The sequence below is a fragment of the Cynara cardunculus genome, assembly GCF_001531365.2.
Source record: "Cynara cardunculus var. scolymus isolate 2C chromosome LG 16, CcrdV1, whole genome shotgun sequence".
In the NCBI taxonomy this organism is placed as follows: domain Eukaryota; kingdom Viridiplantae; phylum Streptophyta; class Magnoliopsida; order Asterales; family Asteraceae; genus Cynara; species Cynara cardunculus.
The window spans coordinates 13,863,079-13,880,833 of record NC_037543.1 but is presented as its reverse complement, the minus strand read 5'-3'; the positions used below and the strand labels follow the sequence as shown (position 1 = coordinate 13,880,833).

Sequence of the window (17,755 nt, the reverse complement as noted above, 5' to 3'; positions counted from 1 at the left end):
GAGATGTTTATCCCTTGTTTGATTATGTTTATCTGCAGTTAGTTACACAAATTCAAATAAGAAGCTTTAGTAAGTTGTATTTCGCATAATTTACTTGTAATCTTAAATTTTAAGCAATATGCATAAAAAATGGGTTTTAAGAGTTTTTGTCAAATACTTTATAATACAACATATATATGTATATATACTAGAAGGGTACTCGCACAATTCAGCAAGATAAATCTCCATTTTAATGTTTAGTTTTTATTATTTGTCTCTGTCGATATAATACGATTTTATGTAGTTTTAAGAAAACGATAATGTATTTTTGAATGAAATATAAATTTGAAGATAGTATAAAAAATTCAAAAATAAAATAAAATCGATATTAGTATTAAGTTAACTATTTAATAGTTCTCCTTTTTTGGTGTAACTTTTTTAATTCAATTTTTTATTATAATTTAATTTAGGCTTATAACAAAGTAATTTATTTTTTATTTAATAATATAATTTTTATTAAAGATAATAATTAAACTTTCGGTTAGAAACTCGATGATTATCTTAATTATATTTTAGATTTCCTATATTTAAAATAAATGTTTATCATATATTTGATTATGTTTATCTGTAATTAGTTACACGAATTTAAAAATGAAGTTTTAATAAGTTGTTACTTACGCAAAATCATTTGTAATATTGAATTTTCAATAATATGCATCAATAAACAATACTTAATACTTAAAAAAATAGTTTTTAAGAGTTTTTGTCAAATACTTTATAATATAGTATATATATGAATATATGTAAGATATTTTCATACAAAGGCAAAATAATTGTGTATATATTGTAAAACAACAATCAAAACATTTTTGCTATAAAAAACCAGAGAGGTCTTATCTATAAAACAATTTTTGGTATTCTTTTATCGATAACATCATGGTATCACGCATTATGCAAATTTTATAAACTGACTAGTTGTGTACCCGCGCAATGTGGCAAGAGCCATGAATTTTAACGATTTTGAAGTTTCACTGRTTTTATRARATAAGATTTAACGATGATATATGTTACACTTGGTCTTTACATATTAATACAATTTGAATAAATAAGAGTTATGGTTCCAATTACAGACTATCGATGAAAATTGTACGACAGTTTAAAATCTAATATATTTAAAATCCAACATATTTAAACGACTCTATAAATGTGTTCGATTTACACCAAGAGCAAAGAACCAAGAAACTTGAGTTTTAAGATAAACACTCAAAACCAATAAAGAAAACTACAAATTTGACAGATCATATGTCATGAAAAGACAAAAAAAGATGGGTTTTAGAATGAAATTTCAACTGCTTACCCTCTTTTTCTTGTCCAGAAACTCAGATTAAGGTTGAATTAATACATGTATATATATATTATTCAAAAAAACCTAAGAACATATTAATTCAGAACATATTATACAGTCAATTTAGACAGTCTAACCCCAAAATATATAGTATATATATATATATATATAAAAATAAATAACTATAAAAGTATAAATCGTAAATATTAAAAATATTTTTTCACAGTATATATAATATATAATAATATAATTAAGTCAAAAACTATTCAACATTTGACTCATTTCGAAGGTATTAACGAGACGATTATAATGGTATAATTTGTTAAAAATAAAATTGTTTTTTTAAACATGTTTTAATTGATATACGATTATGTATGTTAATTTGATAAAAGTTTAAAATGAAACATTTAAAAATAAATCACGTAAAATAAATAAATTAATTAATTATGGGGGTATAAAATGTAAATTTAAAATTATAATTTTAAAAAAATCGGTTGTAAGGGGGTGAGTGTATGTGAGGAGGTGAATGTATGTGAGGAGAGGAGAGGGTGAAAAAGTGACCTAAAGTATAAAGGATATTTTGGTCCTTTACTATTTTAAGACTTTAAGACTTTTGTTAAATTTGCTTAATAAGATAGTATAGATAGACATACAAAAACAATGCATGAATATTATTTTAATAAACAAAAACAATGCATGAATATTATTTTAATAAGAGTGACAAATCATATTTTGCATCTACAACATAAAACATAGTAGAATAACGTTTTAAAACTTAAACATATAAAAGTTATCTCAAATATTGAATTTTAACTTGATTTCACTATCACTTCGTTTCAAGGAGCGTATTTAATAAAACAACACATATAGAGAAAATTGAAAGTCTGTAAATTCTCATTAATCATAAACCATTTAAATAAAGATAAATTTACAGTAAAACATTCATTGTAATAAATTTTAATATTTAGAAATTAGAAGGGTATTCGAGCAATGCAGTAAAATACATCTCGATTTTAATGTTTCGTTTTATTTTGTTCCCTGTCGATGTTATAATACTGTTTTATGTGATTTTGAGAAAAACGATAATGTTTTTAATTTTTAAAATAAAATATAAATTTGAAAATATCTTAATTTTTTTAAAAACATATCGATATTAGTATTAAACTAGAAGGGTACTCGTACAATGCATCGAGATATATCTCGATTTTAGTGTTTCATTTTTTTTTTGTCTTAATCGATGTTATAATACGGTTTTATGTGATTTTGAGAAAGATATAATGTTTTTATTTTTGAATAGAATATTAAATATGAAAGTATCATAAAAAATAAAAAAAATACATTGATATTAGTACCAAACTAAGTATTTAAAATTTCTTCTTTTTTGTGTATTTCTTTAATTTATTTTTTTATTTTTGGTTTAATAATATAATTTTTTTATAAAGATAATAATTAAGTATTTTGTTAGAACTCAATGATTATCCTAATTATATTTTAGTTTTTTATATATATTTAAAATGAGATGTTTATCATCTATCTGATTATGTTTATCTAAAGTTAGTTACATGAATTCAAACATGAAACTTTAATAAATTGTACTTGCACACAGTTTATTTGTAATATTGAATTTTAAGTAATATGCATCAATAAACAATACTTCATGCATAAAAACTGATTTTTAAGAGTTTTTGTCAAATGCTTTATAATATAGTATAAATTAACTATTTAAAACTGTTGTTTTGTTGTGTAATTTATTTAATTCAACTTCTTTTATTATAACTTAATTTAGGTTTAATAAAAAATAATTTATTTTTGATTTAATAATATAATTTTTTATAAAGATAATCATTAAGTATTATGTCAGAAGATAATGATTATTATAATTATATTTTAGATTTTTTATATTTAAAATGAAATGTTTATCCAATATTTGATTATATTTATCTAATAGTTAATTACACAAATTCAAATATAGAGCTTTAATAAGTTATACTTATGTATTATTTACTTGTAATCTTAAATTTTAAGTAATATGCTTCAATAAACAATACTTCATGTATAAAAAATGGTTTTTGAGAGTTTTTATCAAATGCTTTATAATATAGTACAGATAAACATACAATAAACATTCATTGTAATAAATTTTAATATCTAAAAATTACTTTACAGTAAATAACCCAAATAAACTGTACAAATAAAATAGATAAACCAATAAACCTAATTAAGTTGCAAGTAAATAACCAATTAGTTCTTTAAAAGAAAAAAAAAGGAAGTAGATTTATAATCAAACTCGAATCCCGCAAGGATTAGTTTGGGTTTTGGGGTGATAATTGGAAAGGGACTTATACGACACCGTTTCATTATTTAATTTTCTTGTTTAATAGGCCCTTTGGGTTTGGCAATGCAAACATTCCATGATAATCGGAAGGAATCTCCGGAGCTTATTCGACAAAACGAACGATCGTGAGAAGAAACCCCCCTCAGAATTCCCCAATTCTCATCGAAATCGATCGCCAGTAGGCTACTAGTACCAGCCTGTGCTGGTTTTGGGTCCGAATTTCTAATGAATCATCGATGAAAAACCCTAATAATTCTAATAAGATTCAGCAGAGTCGTCGTCGATGCATGAATATAATCCTCTGGATCTCAATTGGTATCTTCAACTCGGCATCACAGCTTTCGCTGTTTTCTTTGGATTGATTTACCTAGTCAAGAACACTGCTTCCAAGTACTTTTTTGTTGAAGGAGACGACGACCCCCGTTTCGATTCCCATTCCCAATCTTCTTCATCCTCCTCTCAATCAGACACTGTTGTATCCCCTTCGTCGTCGTCGATGCCGGGTCTCGTCGCGACTAGTGATTCCTGCGTTGTCTGCGGCAGCTTGACGAAGAAATATTGTTCGCGATGCAAAGTGGTTCGATACTGGTACATGCGCACTGTTGCTCTTGGTTTTTTGATTTATTAATTAACACCATTGTTCATCATAACCATTGATTCAATCTTATGTTTATGTCTGTTTTCTTGACATGATATTGGAATATACAGGGTTGTTTCCATATTAGGTAGTTCAAGGCGGTTGAATTAATGCCACACAAATAGATATATAGTTTAATTACCCGATGATATATGATTCCTTGGGAATTTTACCCTATGGCAGTTTCCAGGTGACAACGTTCATACTTTATAGTGGTGAATGCACCAAGGCCCCAATTTTTCATTGAAAAAATTATTGCTTGTGTAAGTTATTTGTCTATATATTATGTTCAAAAACCTAGTTTTGGACTCAAGTGGACTCATCAGTCGAATTTGGTTACTGATAACGTTTTACTTCAATTGACATGGTTCAGAACATCACCCTTTTACAAAATTCTTCATTGTTTCGTAATCTGTGTCTACTTGTGAGAGTTTGTTGATTGATGTTGTAAGCCTTCTATTAGTTTTGTATCTATGTGTCAAGTTCATACCAGTCTCTTAGAACCCTTTTCAACAAAATTAAATTCCGAAGTTTGTTGAGGTTTTCTTTTGGCAAGGCCTACTGAATTGTGCATGTGTTTGATCACAAAGTTTGCTACTTTTGACGAGCTTCGTTCTTTCTTGTTGTGAGTAGTGGGTTCAATTGTGCATCACTGGTTGTTTACAATCTTGTGTTTTCAATTGAGACTTATAAGAGATTTGATAATATTACTTAGGGATTAGAAATCACTTTTGGGATAAAGAACTAAATTTATTGAAATTGATGATTGTCTCCATAAGCACCATTATTATGCAATTTTTTTTGCTATGTGATTGGATGATGCAAGATTTTACTCCTGAAGATAAATGTTTGAAGCTTCTTAGTGATATATGTTCTGCATTACTGCTAAAATTTTTCACTTCTTCCCATATGATATTCTGAATTTCTATGAAGTCTGGTTCGCGATTGCTAGTCGTTGGTTTTTGGATCTTTGAATGGTTCAGACCTTTTAGTTGATTCGTATTTTGCTCTTATATTTCTAGTTGTGGTTTTTTTTATTCCATCTTTCAGCTCAGAATCATGTCAAAAATCTCATTGGCTATCTGGGCACAAGGAGAAATGTGAAGAATTTCGGTTGTCCTGCAAATCAAGTTTGCAAGGAAGGAGAAATTCCACTGCAGTTGCATTAGTTCCTGGCACCGGGATTTCTACCCAGTTAAAAAAGGTCCAAATTGGTGTCTGTGTTCTCTTGTCCAAATTGATTTCAATATATAGTCACTAATATTCAGTTGATTATTTCTGTTTTAGATTCTTTTTCCCTATGAAAAATTTGTGGAGCTCTTTAACTGGCAGAAGCAAGGCTTCCCTCCTTGTGGGCTTCTGAATTGTGGAAACAGGTTATGTTTATGGCTACTGTACTGCACCCATTAGTTTTCTCTGTTCATGTTTGGCTGCTTCCGTATAGAATATTGTTCTATGGTTTTAGGAGTTTTAATGGTTGTGTTTCTTTTAGCAGCTGCTTTGCCAATGTAGTTTTACAATGCTTAGCATACACTCGACCACTTGCTGCCTATTTGCTGGAGAAAGGCCATCGGAGAGGATGTAATTGCTACTCACTCTGACTGTCTCTCTCTCTCTCTCTCTCAATTTGTCAGAAAATTTGTGACACCTACTTTTCATGTATTTGGTTTCAGGCCGGCGAAATGATTGGTGCTTCCTGTGTGAACTTCAAGATCATGTGGAAAGAGCCAGCCAAAGTAACCAAGCTTTTTCACCAATCAACATTTTATCAAGATTGCCTAATATTGGTGGAAATCTTGGCTATGGAAAACAGGAGGATGCTCACGAGTTCATGAGGTTTCTTTTACTTCACATCTGACTAGTTACATAGGCATATATTGCAAATCTGAAGAATTTTAAATTTTGTTTATGCAGTGATTGCTGATCACATAACTTTCATGTATACTAGGTTTGTTATTGATACTATGCAATCAGTTTGCCTTGATGAATATGGTGGAGAAAGAGCTGTGCATCCCAGTTCTCAGGAGACAACTCTTATTCAACATATATTTGGGGGTCGCCTCCAATCTCAGGTGCCTTTGTATTAATTGCTTTCTATTCTCTTTATATTATATATGAAAATAGATAAGAAAGGGTCCCTTTGCTTTCGTAGGTGTTGTTTTGTTGTGTTTATGTGTGCTGGATAATGCCAGGAAAGATAGTTCCATTGTTCACAGAACAAAGAATGGGTCTAAACATAAAATAGTTAATAAAGATCTTCACATTTAGTAATCCTCAAGTTAGTGCATAGATGTTCAGCATAACCAACATTGCTTATATGGATAATCTGAGCGCTTAAAAGGGCTTAGTCAAGATCTAAGCCACCTGGTGAATAGAAAATTTAAAAGCGTGGAATATCTTTAAACTTCCGTTTATTTTTAATAATATCATTTTATTGCAATAATAACCTTCTGCAGATTCTATGTGACCCATATCAATATAACTCCTTTTTGTTAAAGTCAATAAAGAGCTTTGCGTTGACTTGTTTATGTGGCTTTAATTGAAGAAAACATATATTGAACCTTAGCCGACTTCGAGCACTTCGAAAGAGACTAGGCTAGCTAGCATTTTATATAAGATAGGGGGTTCATCAAGCCTTCTTGAAATATGAGATCTATAAATACGATTTAGTAGGGTTTGCAGAAGATTGAAATTATGATTGTGGGTCACGTGTGTGGCCGAATGGGGCATGATGGTTTGGTGGTCAACTTTTGGAGACAACTGTGTATTTTAAGTCTTTAACGTATGGGTCTTCAGTTTATAAGAGAGATAGATAGCCGAAGTATGTTGTCGTGTACAAGAAGACGTTCACCGGATGCTAATGATCAAGTTCTATTGGGAGTTGGTTATCTCCATCCATCTGGCAGAGTGATCCTTTTTAATTCCTTTGTCTTGTTTTTCATGCTTTATCATAATTTAGGTAGCTCTTCAACTTTGTAATGTGTGTTTAAGATGCATGTTATCTTTTGGTGTACTTGAAATGACCCCCAATTTTAGCTCTAAGTTTATTGTCTCAAAATTCCATACTACTTTCAGGAATTCACAAAATAACAGAAAATAGAATAACTATCTAATATTCAAACCTAAACTAATAGATAAATAAAAATGCATAAACAAACCACCCAACCCAATTGTTTTAATAATAACATAGAGCAAATAAATAGATAAATTTCATGAGAAAGCTAGGCACAACACACTAAAAAAAAACTAACAGATGATTTATGTCAATTATTGACAAGTTATGATCAGAAATTTACATTAATAATTTGGCATGTAATCAATTGAAATTATCACCGTTTTGGCCCTTTTGGGTGTGCTGATGCTATATATTCATGGTATTTTTTAAGAAATTATATATTATTTTGAATTGTACCTGTGAGGTAGAACATATTATTTGTATGGCAAATTAACAGAAAGCAAATTATTCACTGTAGCGGAACTTTATAGTAAAACAAAAATAATGGGTTGAGTCCAATCGCAAGCAAATGTATGGGCTTACATGGTCAACTATGAGATTGCAAAGGTGTGAAAGGGCTATGGACCAGCTTGTAAAATCTAGTGCTCTCTCTATGGGATTACCATGAGAATGCTTAGAATGAATTGATTATAGCTTTATTTATGCCGACCATGTCTTGCTATTTTCGCCTTAGATTCTGTACTACCACGTGTACATCTCTGAAGAGTTTGCATCATACAGATGACATGTTGTATGGTTTCCGAGCATAGGAAGGTCTGATGAATCACCCTTAACACTCATATGAATCATATAACTGTATCATGATTTCTTTGACCTAGTTGGGATTTTCTGTTTCTTTCTTTTGGTAGGATATGGAATCATTTTGCATGTCATTGCTAGTGATTGATCCATGTTTCTCCCTTATCCATTGTTTACTTGTTTATTCCAACTAAGAACTCATTTATTTTTGTTAAAGGCTTACATTTATCTAATGGTAAGCTTGTCTATAATGCTTACTAGGTGATCTGCACAAAATGCAATAATGTTTCAAATCAGTTTGAAAATATGATGGATTTGACTGTTGAAATCCAAGGGGATGCTGCATCTCTTGAGGAATGCTTAGACCAATTTACAGCCAAAGAGTGGCTTGATGGGGATAATATGTACAAATGCGACGGGTAATTGCCTTTATTTTCATTCTTTGCTCTATTCATCGACTACCTATATATGAGATTCAGTTGCAACTTTTTCACTCTACATAATTGTGATGTTGTTCGTTATTATTTAACAAACTGGTAAAATGGACTTGTTTTCTTTATTCTTTTTGGACTTCTAATAAGCTTGATATACATTTTGCATTACAGTAGATTTACTTTATTTTGCTTCTGTTTCTTCTTCCATAATTTTCCCATATCTGTCTGTATTACTGAAGATGAAACTGCTACACTTAGAAGAGAAGTAAAAATCATCCTGCTGGAACCTTGGTTATCATACTGCATGAGGGTTTCATGCTCTCTCTTAGTGGCTGAACTTTGTAATTCTAGCTGTATCATTGTATGTTGGGGATTCAGTTTTTTGATCTATTCAGAGGCTACTTGGTCAATACATCATTTTATGTCCTTTACTGAATTAGACTACTTGATAAGTTAGGGAGGGTGGGGTATCGAAAGATCAGCTACATTATACACAACTGGCCAAGGAGTGATAAGAAAGCATGTTCCATGTTTCAATAGAAGGGCATATATGATTAGTAACATTTAGAGGAGCTTTGACCTTTCTGTGTTTCTATGCATGTGTTTGGCCCAGGCGCACAGCTGCCTCGTTCTGTCTCTCAGTTGTCTTGCCGATGCATATTGTGCCATTTGCTGTCAAGAGGGTGTTTCTACCTTTTTCTTTTTCTCAAAGAATTTCTGGGATATATCGGGGCAGCTTACTGATCTATTTATGTGCATCACATGCTTTGATATTAATCTTCATCATGACATAGCTTCTTTTTTTGGAAAGAGGACGATACTTCTGGCAATTTCATCAACACAAACAAAAGGATACACCTAGCGGCCTGGTACTACTGCCCAGAATGCATTTCTACCCACCTTATGGGACAGGCCGCAAGAGTTGAGTTGGAGCGCACTAAATGAACACAAAAGTGGTTGGAACATCATTCATATCACATAACAAGCAATCAAAATAAACTCAAGCTTACATAGAAATAAGCAAAATCTTAATTAACCAAAATAAACGGCCTCTGTAGCAAAAGTGAATCCCGACAAGCTTTTTGTCACCGGTCTTCCACAACTTCATCCTCCCATTTCGCATGCTCCCAGTTCCACTATATTATTGAAATCTTCGATCTTAGCTCCCTTTATGTCTCTTAACATGTGGTATGTTCAACAACATGTGGATGTCTTTTTTTGCAACTGACTCTCTCATGGTGACTGTTGCCGGACGCCATCGGATGTCTCCTTTAATTACTGTCACCATTTTCTTTATGGTATGCCTCATCCCACCAAAAAGACGGTTGTTCCCTTCCTGTCAAATGAGATAGGCTGTGGTTGCTAAAGTGAGGTTATGGACCGCATTCTAATTTCTACACGGAGTTAGAGAGACAACCTAGTAGGAAGCTAGCTATTAAACCATTCCAGTCATCAGGAACAACCACCATTTTTAGCACAACCTTCAATTCTGTCCAAACACATCTAGAGAACTTGTATAGGAAGAACAAATAGTCACGAGAGTCTTGGGTCTAGGCATAAAAGGCATTGCAACGATCCCGGTTTGCCACAGTGCCATGTGATCTTGAGTTTGAAGGCTGTTGCCCAGAGCCAACCAGAGGATCATAGAGCGTTTAGGTATTCGATTGTTGTGCCACACAAGTTTGTGCCAGGGAACCGCCTCCCCTATCTCTTTTATACTTCTCCACATCCCATTTACAGAAACTGGAATCAGTGCCACATCTTCATTTTTCCACATCCATGCAACCCTCATTAAGAGTTGGGTATGTAATTCCTTACTGTTCCTCATGAGGTAACCAAGTAACTGGCCAAGTCCATCCATTATTTCCAATTAGGTCCTTCACCAAATCCTGAAGGCTATTCTCCTCCCTGGTTATTATTCTACATGAATGTTACTTAACGTGCCTATGAGAAGCCATGAGTCATACCATGCAGAAGTACAGGTACCGTCACCTACGACATGGGCAAAGTGTTGTCATAGTCAATCTCGTATTTTGAGATTGTTCCTTCATGTGCTTGAGCTGCTCGTTGCTACTCCAACATTCCAAAAATGTTTACCATTGAGGCGGTATGTACGTATCCACTTTACCATAGAGTGTCTCTCAGGCTACGTTTTTGTCCTTTGGAGAATAATGTCCCATCCTATGTGGACATATTGCTTAGAAGAAGGCATCTGCCAAGGATGGAGATCAGTAAAAGTTGAGTCACAAGCATGGAGCTTTATACAGTAATATAGCTTGTTGGAAAAAGCATAAAATATGTTGAACTCAGCTTAAATAAACTCAGGGGTTGTTTGATTGGGAAGGTTTTCGTTAGGGAGGGTTTTTTCATAAATGGAAGGAGCATGTTCTTTAATCGGGATGGACATGCTTGGAAAAAAACTTGGCTTTCTGCATAAAGGCCCCTTGAGAAGCTTACTGAATAAGCCACTTTCTATATCATTAAGCCACTACCAAACAGTCATCTATAGCTGACTGAATAAGATGTGAGTCCCATTAAGCTGCTAACAAACAGGCTCTCAGCTCACTATGCCTTCATCCATACTGCCTGGGTAGTTAAGTGAACGTATGGACGAATATGCAAAAACAAAAAGATGGGAGTGCTTTTTTAAAACCAGAAGAATGATGAAACAAAACTAGTCATTTAAACCTGTGAGTAAAACAACCGCCTGTGCAGGGACGGACCCAGAAAAATTTTCAAACGGTGGCACCATATAATAAATATAGTATAATATACATTTAAAAATATTACAAAAAATATGTTTTTTATAGTACTGATAGGGCTGTAAACGAACCGAATGTTCAGCGAACCGTTCATGAACCGTTCGGCATAAGTTCGTTTATGTTCGTTTATTTAATAAATGAACGAACATGAACTATTTTCTTTTGTTCGTTTAGTTAAATGAACGAACATGAACAAGAGTCGTTTGTTCATTTATGTTCGTGAACGTTCGTTCATTTACCGTTCGTTTATGTTCGTTTATTTAATAAATGAACGAACATGAACTATTTTCTTTTGTTCGTTTAGTTAAATGAACGAACATGAACAAGAGTCTCGTTTGTTCATTTATGTTCGTGAACGTTCGTTCATTTACCGTTCGTTTATATTCGTTTGTTTATGTTCGTTTATATATTAAGTTTAATATATTATCTTTTATTTATTTACTTTGAATTCAAATAATATTTTTTTATGTTCGTTTAGCTCGTTCGTTTATGTTCGTTCGTTTAGCATGTTTACGAATGAACATAAACGAACACGAACACACCTTATTTCCAAACGAACGAACACGAACACAAAGATTTTTGTTCGTTTACCGTTCATGTTCGTTCGTTTGTTCAGTTAAGTTAAACGAACGAACATGAACAAGTCTCCGTTCGTGTTTGTTCGGTTCGTTTACAGCCCTAAGTACCGATAAACAACTCCTAAACTTGTACCCGACGCGTCTTCATCTTTTGAAAATGGTCAATATATACCCAAAAATAATTACAAAAAGTATGGTTTTGGTTATTTAGACTTTGTTTTGTTTAGGTTTTAGTTGCACCATTTGGATTTCAAGAAAATACGGTAGCACATTCTAAAACGATACGGTAGCACATTCTAAAACGATACGGTAGCACCGTTAACAAACCTAAATTTTTTACCCTTCGGCCGCGAAACAATACGGTGGCACGTGCCACCCATGCCACCCTCTTAGGTCCGCCCATGCGCCTGTGTATGTGAATTACTCACCCCACACTCTCCTTTTCTAGGATTATTGTCCCTCGCACAGCCAATTTCTTCACCATTAACAGCGATGTTTTTGGCCTGGCCTACCTCTTGTTACATCCTCTGCTTGATACTATATGTTACATTCATATGTTAATTATGCTAGGTAACCCTACCTTCTATTACATCCTCGACTTGTCCATCTTCTCAGTCAATGTCTCTTCCATTTTGTGAATGTTCTCTTTAGAAGTTTTATAGCAAGACCTTGTTCTTGCTACTTTTATAGCAAGACATTGATCTTGCTACTACATGACGATTTGAACATATCACCTAGCATAAGATTTGGTATCCTTTGATCTTTTCTTGAATATTTTGGTAACCTTTTCATCATCATCACAATCAACGACAGCAATAACGACTCTTTATAATTTTATGTTTATTCATTTTGCTAGTAGTCGATGCATGATATTGTCAACTTACTGTAGTGCTGAATTTTTCTGCAGTTGTAATGACTATGTCTTGGCATGGAAACGACTAAACATTCATATGCCTCCAAATATTCTAACAATTGCATTGAAGAGGTTTCAGGTTCGTGCATCTAGAGTTATCTATCTGCAAATACACTTTTGAAAACATTAGGTTTGCTTATGAAAGATGTTGACAATTGATATGGGATCATTATTATCATCTTTCCTGATGTAAATAAAGCTGTACTGTTGTGAGCTTTATCATGAAGTTATGTCTTCCTTGAAAAGATGCATGAGTGATGAATCTTTGCTTATCTATTAGTTGGTGCTTCTTAACATCTTATTTTCTGTGCAGAGTGGGAGATTTGGGAAACTTAATAAGAGGGTGACATTCCCAGAGACTTTAGATCTTAGTCCCTACATGAGTGAAGCTGCCGATGGCTATGATAAGTACAAGCTGTATGCAGTTGTTGTCCATGTGGACATGTTGAATGCATCATATTTTGGCCATTACATTTGCTATACGAAGGACTTCTCTGGAAATTGGTATAGAATTGATGACTGCAAGGTGGAATCTCTCTCTCTCTCTCTCTCTCTTTCTGCTTTTGTTGCATCTACTTCAGATTTCAGAGGTTTTTGTTTTGTTTTTCTGAAAATATGTTTAGAAGCATCTTATTATAGCAGAAGTAGGGTTTTCTAAGCCCTTACATTAATTGAGGTTTTTTCTACGTTAATTACTTGTATTCACCCAACTTCTGTCTTCATAAATCGGTAATATGCATGATGTTATCTCTTGAAAGCATTAATACAAGCATCAGGTTTATGTGCCTTCAATTGACTTCATCACTTTGCATTTGTTTCCAAACTGGTTCACAATTGCTTGCAGGTTGATGCAGTTGAACTGGAGGAAGTGCTCTCACAGGGAGCTTATATGCTTCTGTACAGCAGGTACATATGTTCTAGCTTAAGCACTTATCAAGCTGCCCTGACTTCGTCCTTTTGTTCTAGTATATATGTCTTTTATCATCCGATTTACATGTTGGTTGCCTTAGATTAATCGTATCTTTTGTAATATTTACTGCCTGTTACAAAATACTGGAGCAAAATGAGTTAGAGAGAAATATGAAAGAACTAAGAAAGTATTCTAAAAACACTTTAGCCTGACCTGTATAACCTCCTCATTTCCTGAATCTCCTCTGTTTGTGGTTCCTAGTTCCAATGTCATATCTCAACCCAAAGTCTATTTAAAAATTTAGAAACTGAGACATGTTTGGAAAGTGGAATTCCATTAATATTTATGGTTCTTTATTATAAAGATCCATGTCAAAATCTGCCAAAAGAAATAGTTAGATATTCTGGCTTGGCAAACATAGTTGTTAAAAGGGTGCTTGAGGCATGCCTAGGCTCAAGGTCTTGCGCTTTTCTAAGGTCAAGGCTCTATTCACGAGGCTCATTAACGTCCTGCGCCTTGGTTGAGGTGCCTTGTGGGCCTAGGCATGCCTCATAAAGGGTTATTAAATGCCTAGTCAAACCCTGATATTAAATAAGTTTTCTCATCTTCTGATTTCTTAAAAGATGAGTTATTAAATAGATGATGCAAGTCAAACCCTAATATGAAATACCCAGTCCTTAGAACTTCAAGCCTTCTTCTCTATGAATACCCAGACCATAGGACTTCTTCATGGCTCACGCTTTAAACCCTTCTTCCTTTTGCCTCTATTGAAGTACTGTTGGTTGCTGCATTGGAGGCTTTTACGTGTTGCATAATTGAGTTGTGTGCAACTGTGTGTGTGTGTGTATGTATATATTCATAAGATGTGCCTTGCATTCCTGAGGCCCGCGCTTCATGCCTGCGCCTCGTGCCTAGGCGCCGGAACCCTTTGCGCCTAAGTGCGCCTTGAGCCTTTAACAACTTTGTTGGCAAAGGTAGGGACCGGGCTAGGTCTGGTGTTATCTTATCATCATTATTAATAATTTTTTTGGTGAGTAGCCATCTCAGAGAAGCAATTTTTAAATGAAGCTGTGAGAAACTCATACTCATACCGTCTCAACTTCCAACAAATGGATTTGTACCAACACCAAGTCCATCAATCTATACATGTGTATATCATAAAGGAGCATATATAACGAATATTAAGAGCATCTCCAACAACTATGTTATTTTATTCTTTTTGGAGATCTGGGAAAAGCTTGCTCCAATGGCTGTGCTAAACTTCCCTCTAAAATAGAGAAAAATAGGAAAGAGAGGAAAAATCTCCAAATTTGGAACAAGAGAGAGAAAATATAGCATACCTGTTAGAGATACTCTAAATCTCCAACTTGAATAATAATAGTAGTATATGATCTTTGAACATTCAATAACAGCTGCAAGATAACTTTACAGTTTATGATTAAATGTTTGCTTTGTATGAGCATAATCAAATTTAGACCCAAAAAAATATACATGTATGCATTGCAATTAACCAAACTTGTACGAAGTCAAGCTTAGGGTAATCTTACAACTATAGCTTAAAATTTAATTAACTCTGAATTTATCTTTTGCCCATTAGCGGTCATTACAAGATGATTGATTTTAGTCTGCAAGTTCTCTCAAATTTCTATTATTAAGGGAAACTTTTATTTATTTGATTCTTAGTCAAAAAAGTATGTACGCCAAGTCAAGGTCAAACATTGCATCTTTTGGGATGGAAGGAGTTTTATCTTTTGCACAAATCACTTGTTTGCAAGAGAAGTTTGGAAAACAACTTTTACCAAGAAGAATAGAACCAAAAAACCAGGAGAGTCTATCACCATATATATATATATATATTATATGCGACTTAGGGGCTGTTTGTTTACTGCCTGCTCACGGCCTCTTACCGGACCATGATGTCGGCCAAGATGCTGATCCGGTGGACTCTTACTCGGTCAATGACAAATGCTAACATAGACCATACTCTTACCTGGTTAGCACTTACCCATTTTGTGCTGGTAAAGGGTCCCTTAGTCTGTACTCATGTGTTCTTACTACGTTTAGATTGTTGGTGTGTGGTTATGTGTAACAAGTATTTGAGCAAATGAAATAAACGGAAACCCACATGGATGACAATCTATGACTTGAGAACTGAAACTTTCAAATTTTACCCAAGTGCTAAGCGTAAGAAATATGTCTCCACTGATTTTTCTTGACGATCAATATTGCATTTTGTAATCAGTGTTGTTTGTCTCCACTGATCTTTCTTGACGATCAATATTGCATTTTGTAATCAGTGTTGTTTACTGGTATTTGACTTTAAGCTCTATGATATATACTATTTGTGTTTTTACATTTGCATGTTTGTTGTTAATTCTTTTCAGGGTCTCTGCCAGACGTTCATGCTTAAATCCTATTGACCAAACTTCTAAAAAGGAGGAGCTTGAAGCATCAAATGTACCCCAAGAAACGATCCCTATTACAAGGCAACCTGCTGAGTGCTCGTTGGCTGCAGAGTCGGTTGATGCTACTGTGATGCGTGCTAATTCTTTGCCATCAAACATTTTTGCATCTCAAAAGTCATCCATGGACATGGATGCACCAGATTCAGATGCTGCTAGTTCTTCTGTTTTAGTGGACGATGGAGATTATGGCAATCGCAAGGCCGGCAGTGTGGGGCCCGCTTTGCCTGTCGAAGATACATTCTGCTCGTCTACTGATACTGAAGCATCTACTCCACAACATACTGAAGTCTCGTTGCCAGTGTGCGATATTGAAACCGATAACAGAACTGATATAACAAACAAACCTGCTTCTGTTCAGATTCATACTGATGATATTGGTTCAAGCAACGGTGAAGAAGCTAATGGGATGGATTCTGTAGATTTTGGATGTAAGCCCGAGAAAGTTGAGTCCACCATCACCAATCTGGAAGATGCTTCCAGGAAACTGGTAAACACAAGTTCTTCAGTAGCAAAATTGAAGCCGCTCATCTCCCCTGGATTCCTCGGGAAACGACCACGGAAAATTCTTAGCACCAAGAAAACTGCAGAAGTCTCTGTTGAAACGGAACAGGCTAACGGAGATTTGAAGCCTCAGGAAAACATCAGCGACCCTAAAGGGAAAGAAAAACCATGTTTGAAGAACAACGGTTCCGTATCATCTGACATGGTGAAGTCAAATACTGAATCACGTGTGCTCCCAAATGGAGGCTCTAAAGGGTCTTTGGTTCAATAAACTTGCAGACTAACATAGTCTAACGATCAGCGTTAGCTAAGATTGGACCGGACTAGACTGAACTGAACTGTTTCTGTGTTTGAGAAAATTTGGAAATATGAAAGTCTCATGGGCAGGGATGGATGGTGTTTTGGTTTTTAGGTAGGAGCAGAAATAGTAGTTTGGGTGTGATGGAGGAAAGACATGACATGTGGTGCATTCTTTTGACTTGTTACATTCTTGAAGGGACAAAAAGAGTCTTATGGTCCTTTTCCATTTATAAAGTGAATAAGAATTTCTATTTATCCTATGGATTTCTATTCTTTTGATCTTAATGTTGTTGGGATGTATCTACTGTTTTTTGATTGGTTGACATGCCGCTTTGCGATGTTGGTCAAGTTTGTTGTCGTCGGGATAGAGATGCATAAGAAGAATTGGCTGTATCCGATAATCTGGTCTTTTTTAGGCCCGCTCTTTGCTTCCAAGCCGTTAAGCTTAGTTTTACGCACACGAAGTGGTGATAACTCGTTTCATTGTCATGTTTGTTCCGTTTGTTGATTTCATTTCAATTGAATAAACCAAAAAACTACAAAGAACGAAGTTTAAGGGCTTGGCTTTACAAACCGTTAGGCCTTGTGGTATGTATATTTTTAAAAAAATGGTCTTCTGACTTCATTTATTACATAAAATGCCTTGTGGTATGTACTTTATGTTGGATTTGGTCCATCGACCAAATGACTGTCTACTATGTCTGTTAAAATCAAGAGTAAAATAGTCTTTTAGTCATTTTTCTTTATTTTAAACATTGTTTTAGAATTAATCTTTTTAAATCAAGGGCTATAATTTATATACCGAAACTTGGAGGGCCAAAAACAAACTTTTATCTATTTTG

General features: G+C 34.0%; 1 protein-coding gene across 1 annotated transcript; it reads left to right on the top strand.

The window, feature by feature from the left end:
• The first annotated feature begins 3,740 nt into the window (after positions 1-3,740).
• On the top strand, positions 3,741-17,179 carry LOC112529206 (ubiquitin carboxyl-terminal hydrolase 18-like). The gene is made up of 11 exons (XM_025140346.1): positions 3,741-4,247; positions 5,347-5,500; positions 5,584-5,672; positions 5,792-5,877; positions 5,970-6,132; positions 6,245-6,368; positions 8,312-8,469; positions 12,732-12,816; positions 13,051-13,263; positions 13,582-13,643; positions 16,032-17,179. Exons 1-11 carry the CDS (start codon positions 3,943-3,945, stop codon positions 16,882-16,884), a joined length of 2,292 nt encoding a protein of 763 aa, XP_024996114.1. The 5' UTR covers positions 3,741-3,942; the 3' UTR covers positions 16,885-17,179.
• The last annotated feature ends 576 nt before the right edge of the window (positions 17,180-17,755 follow it).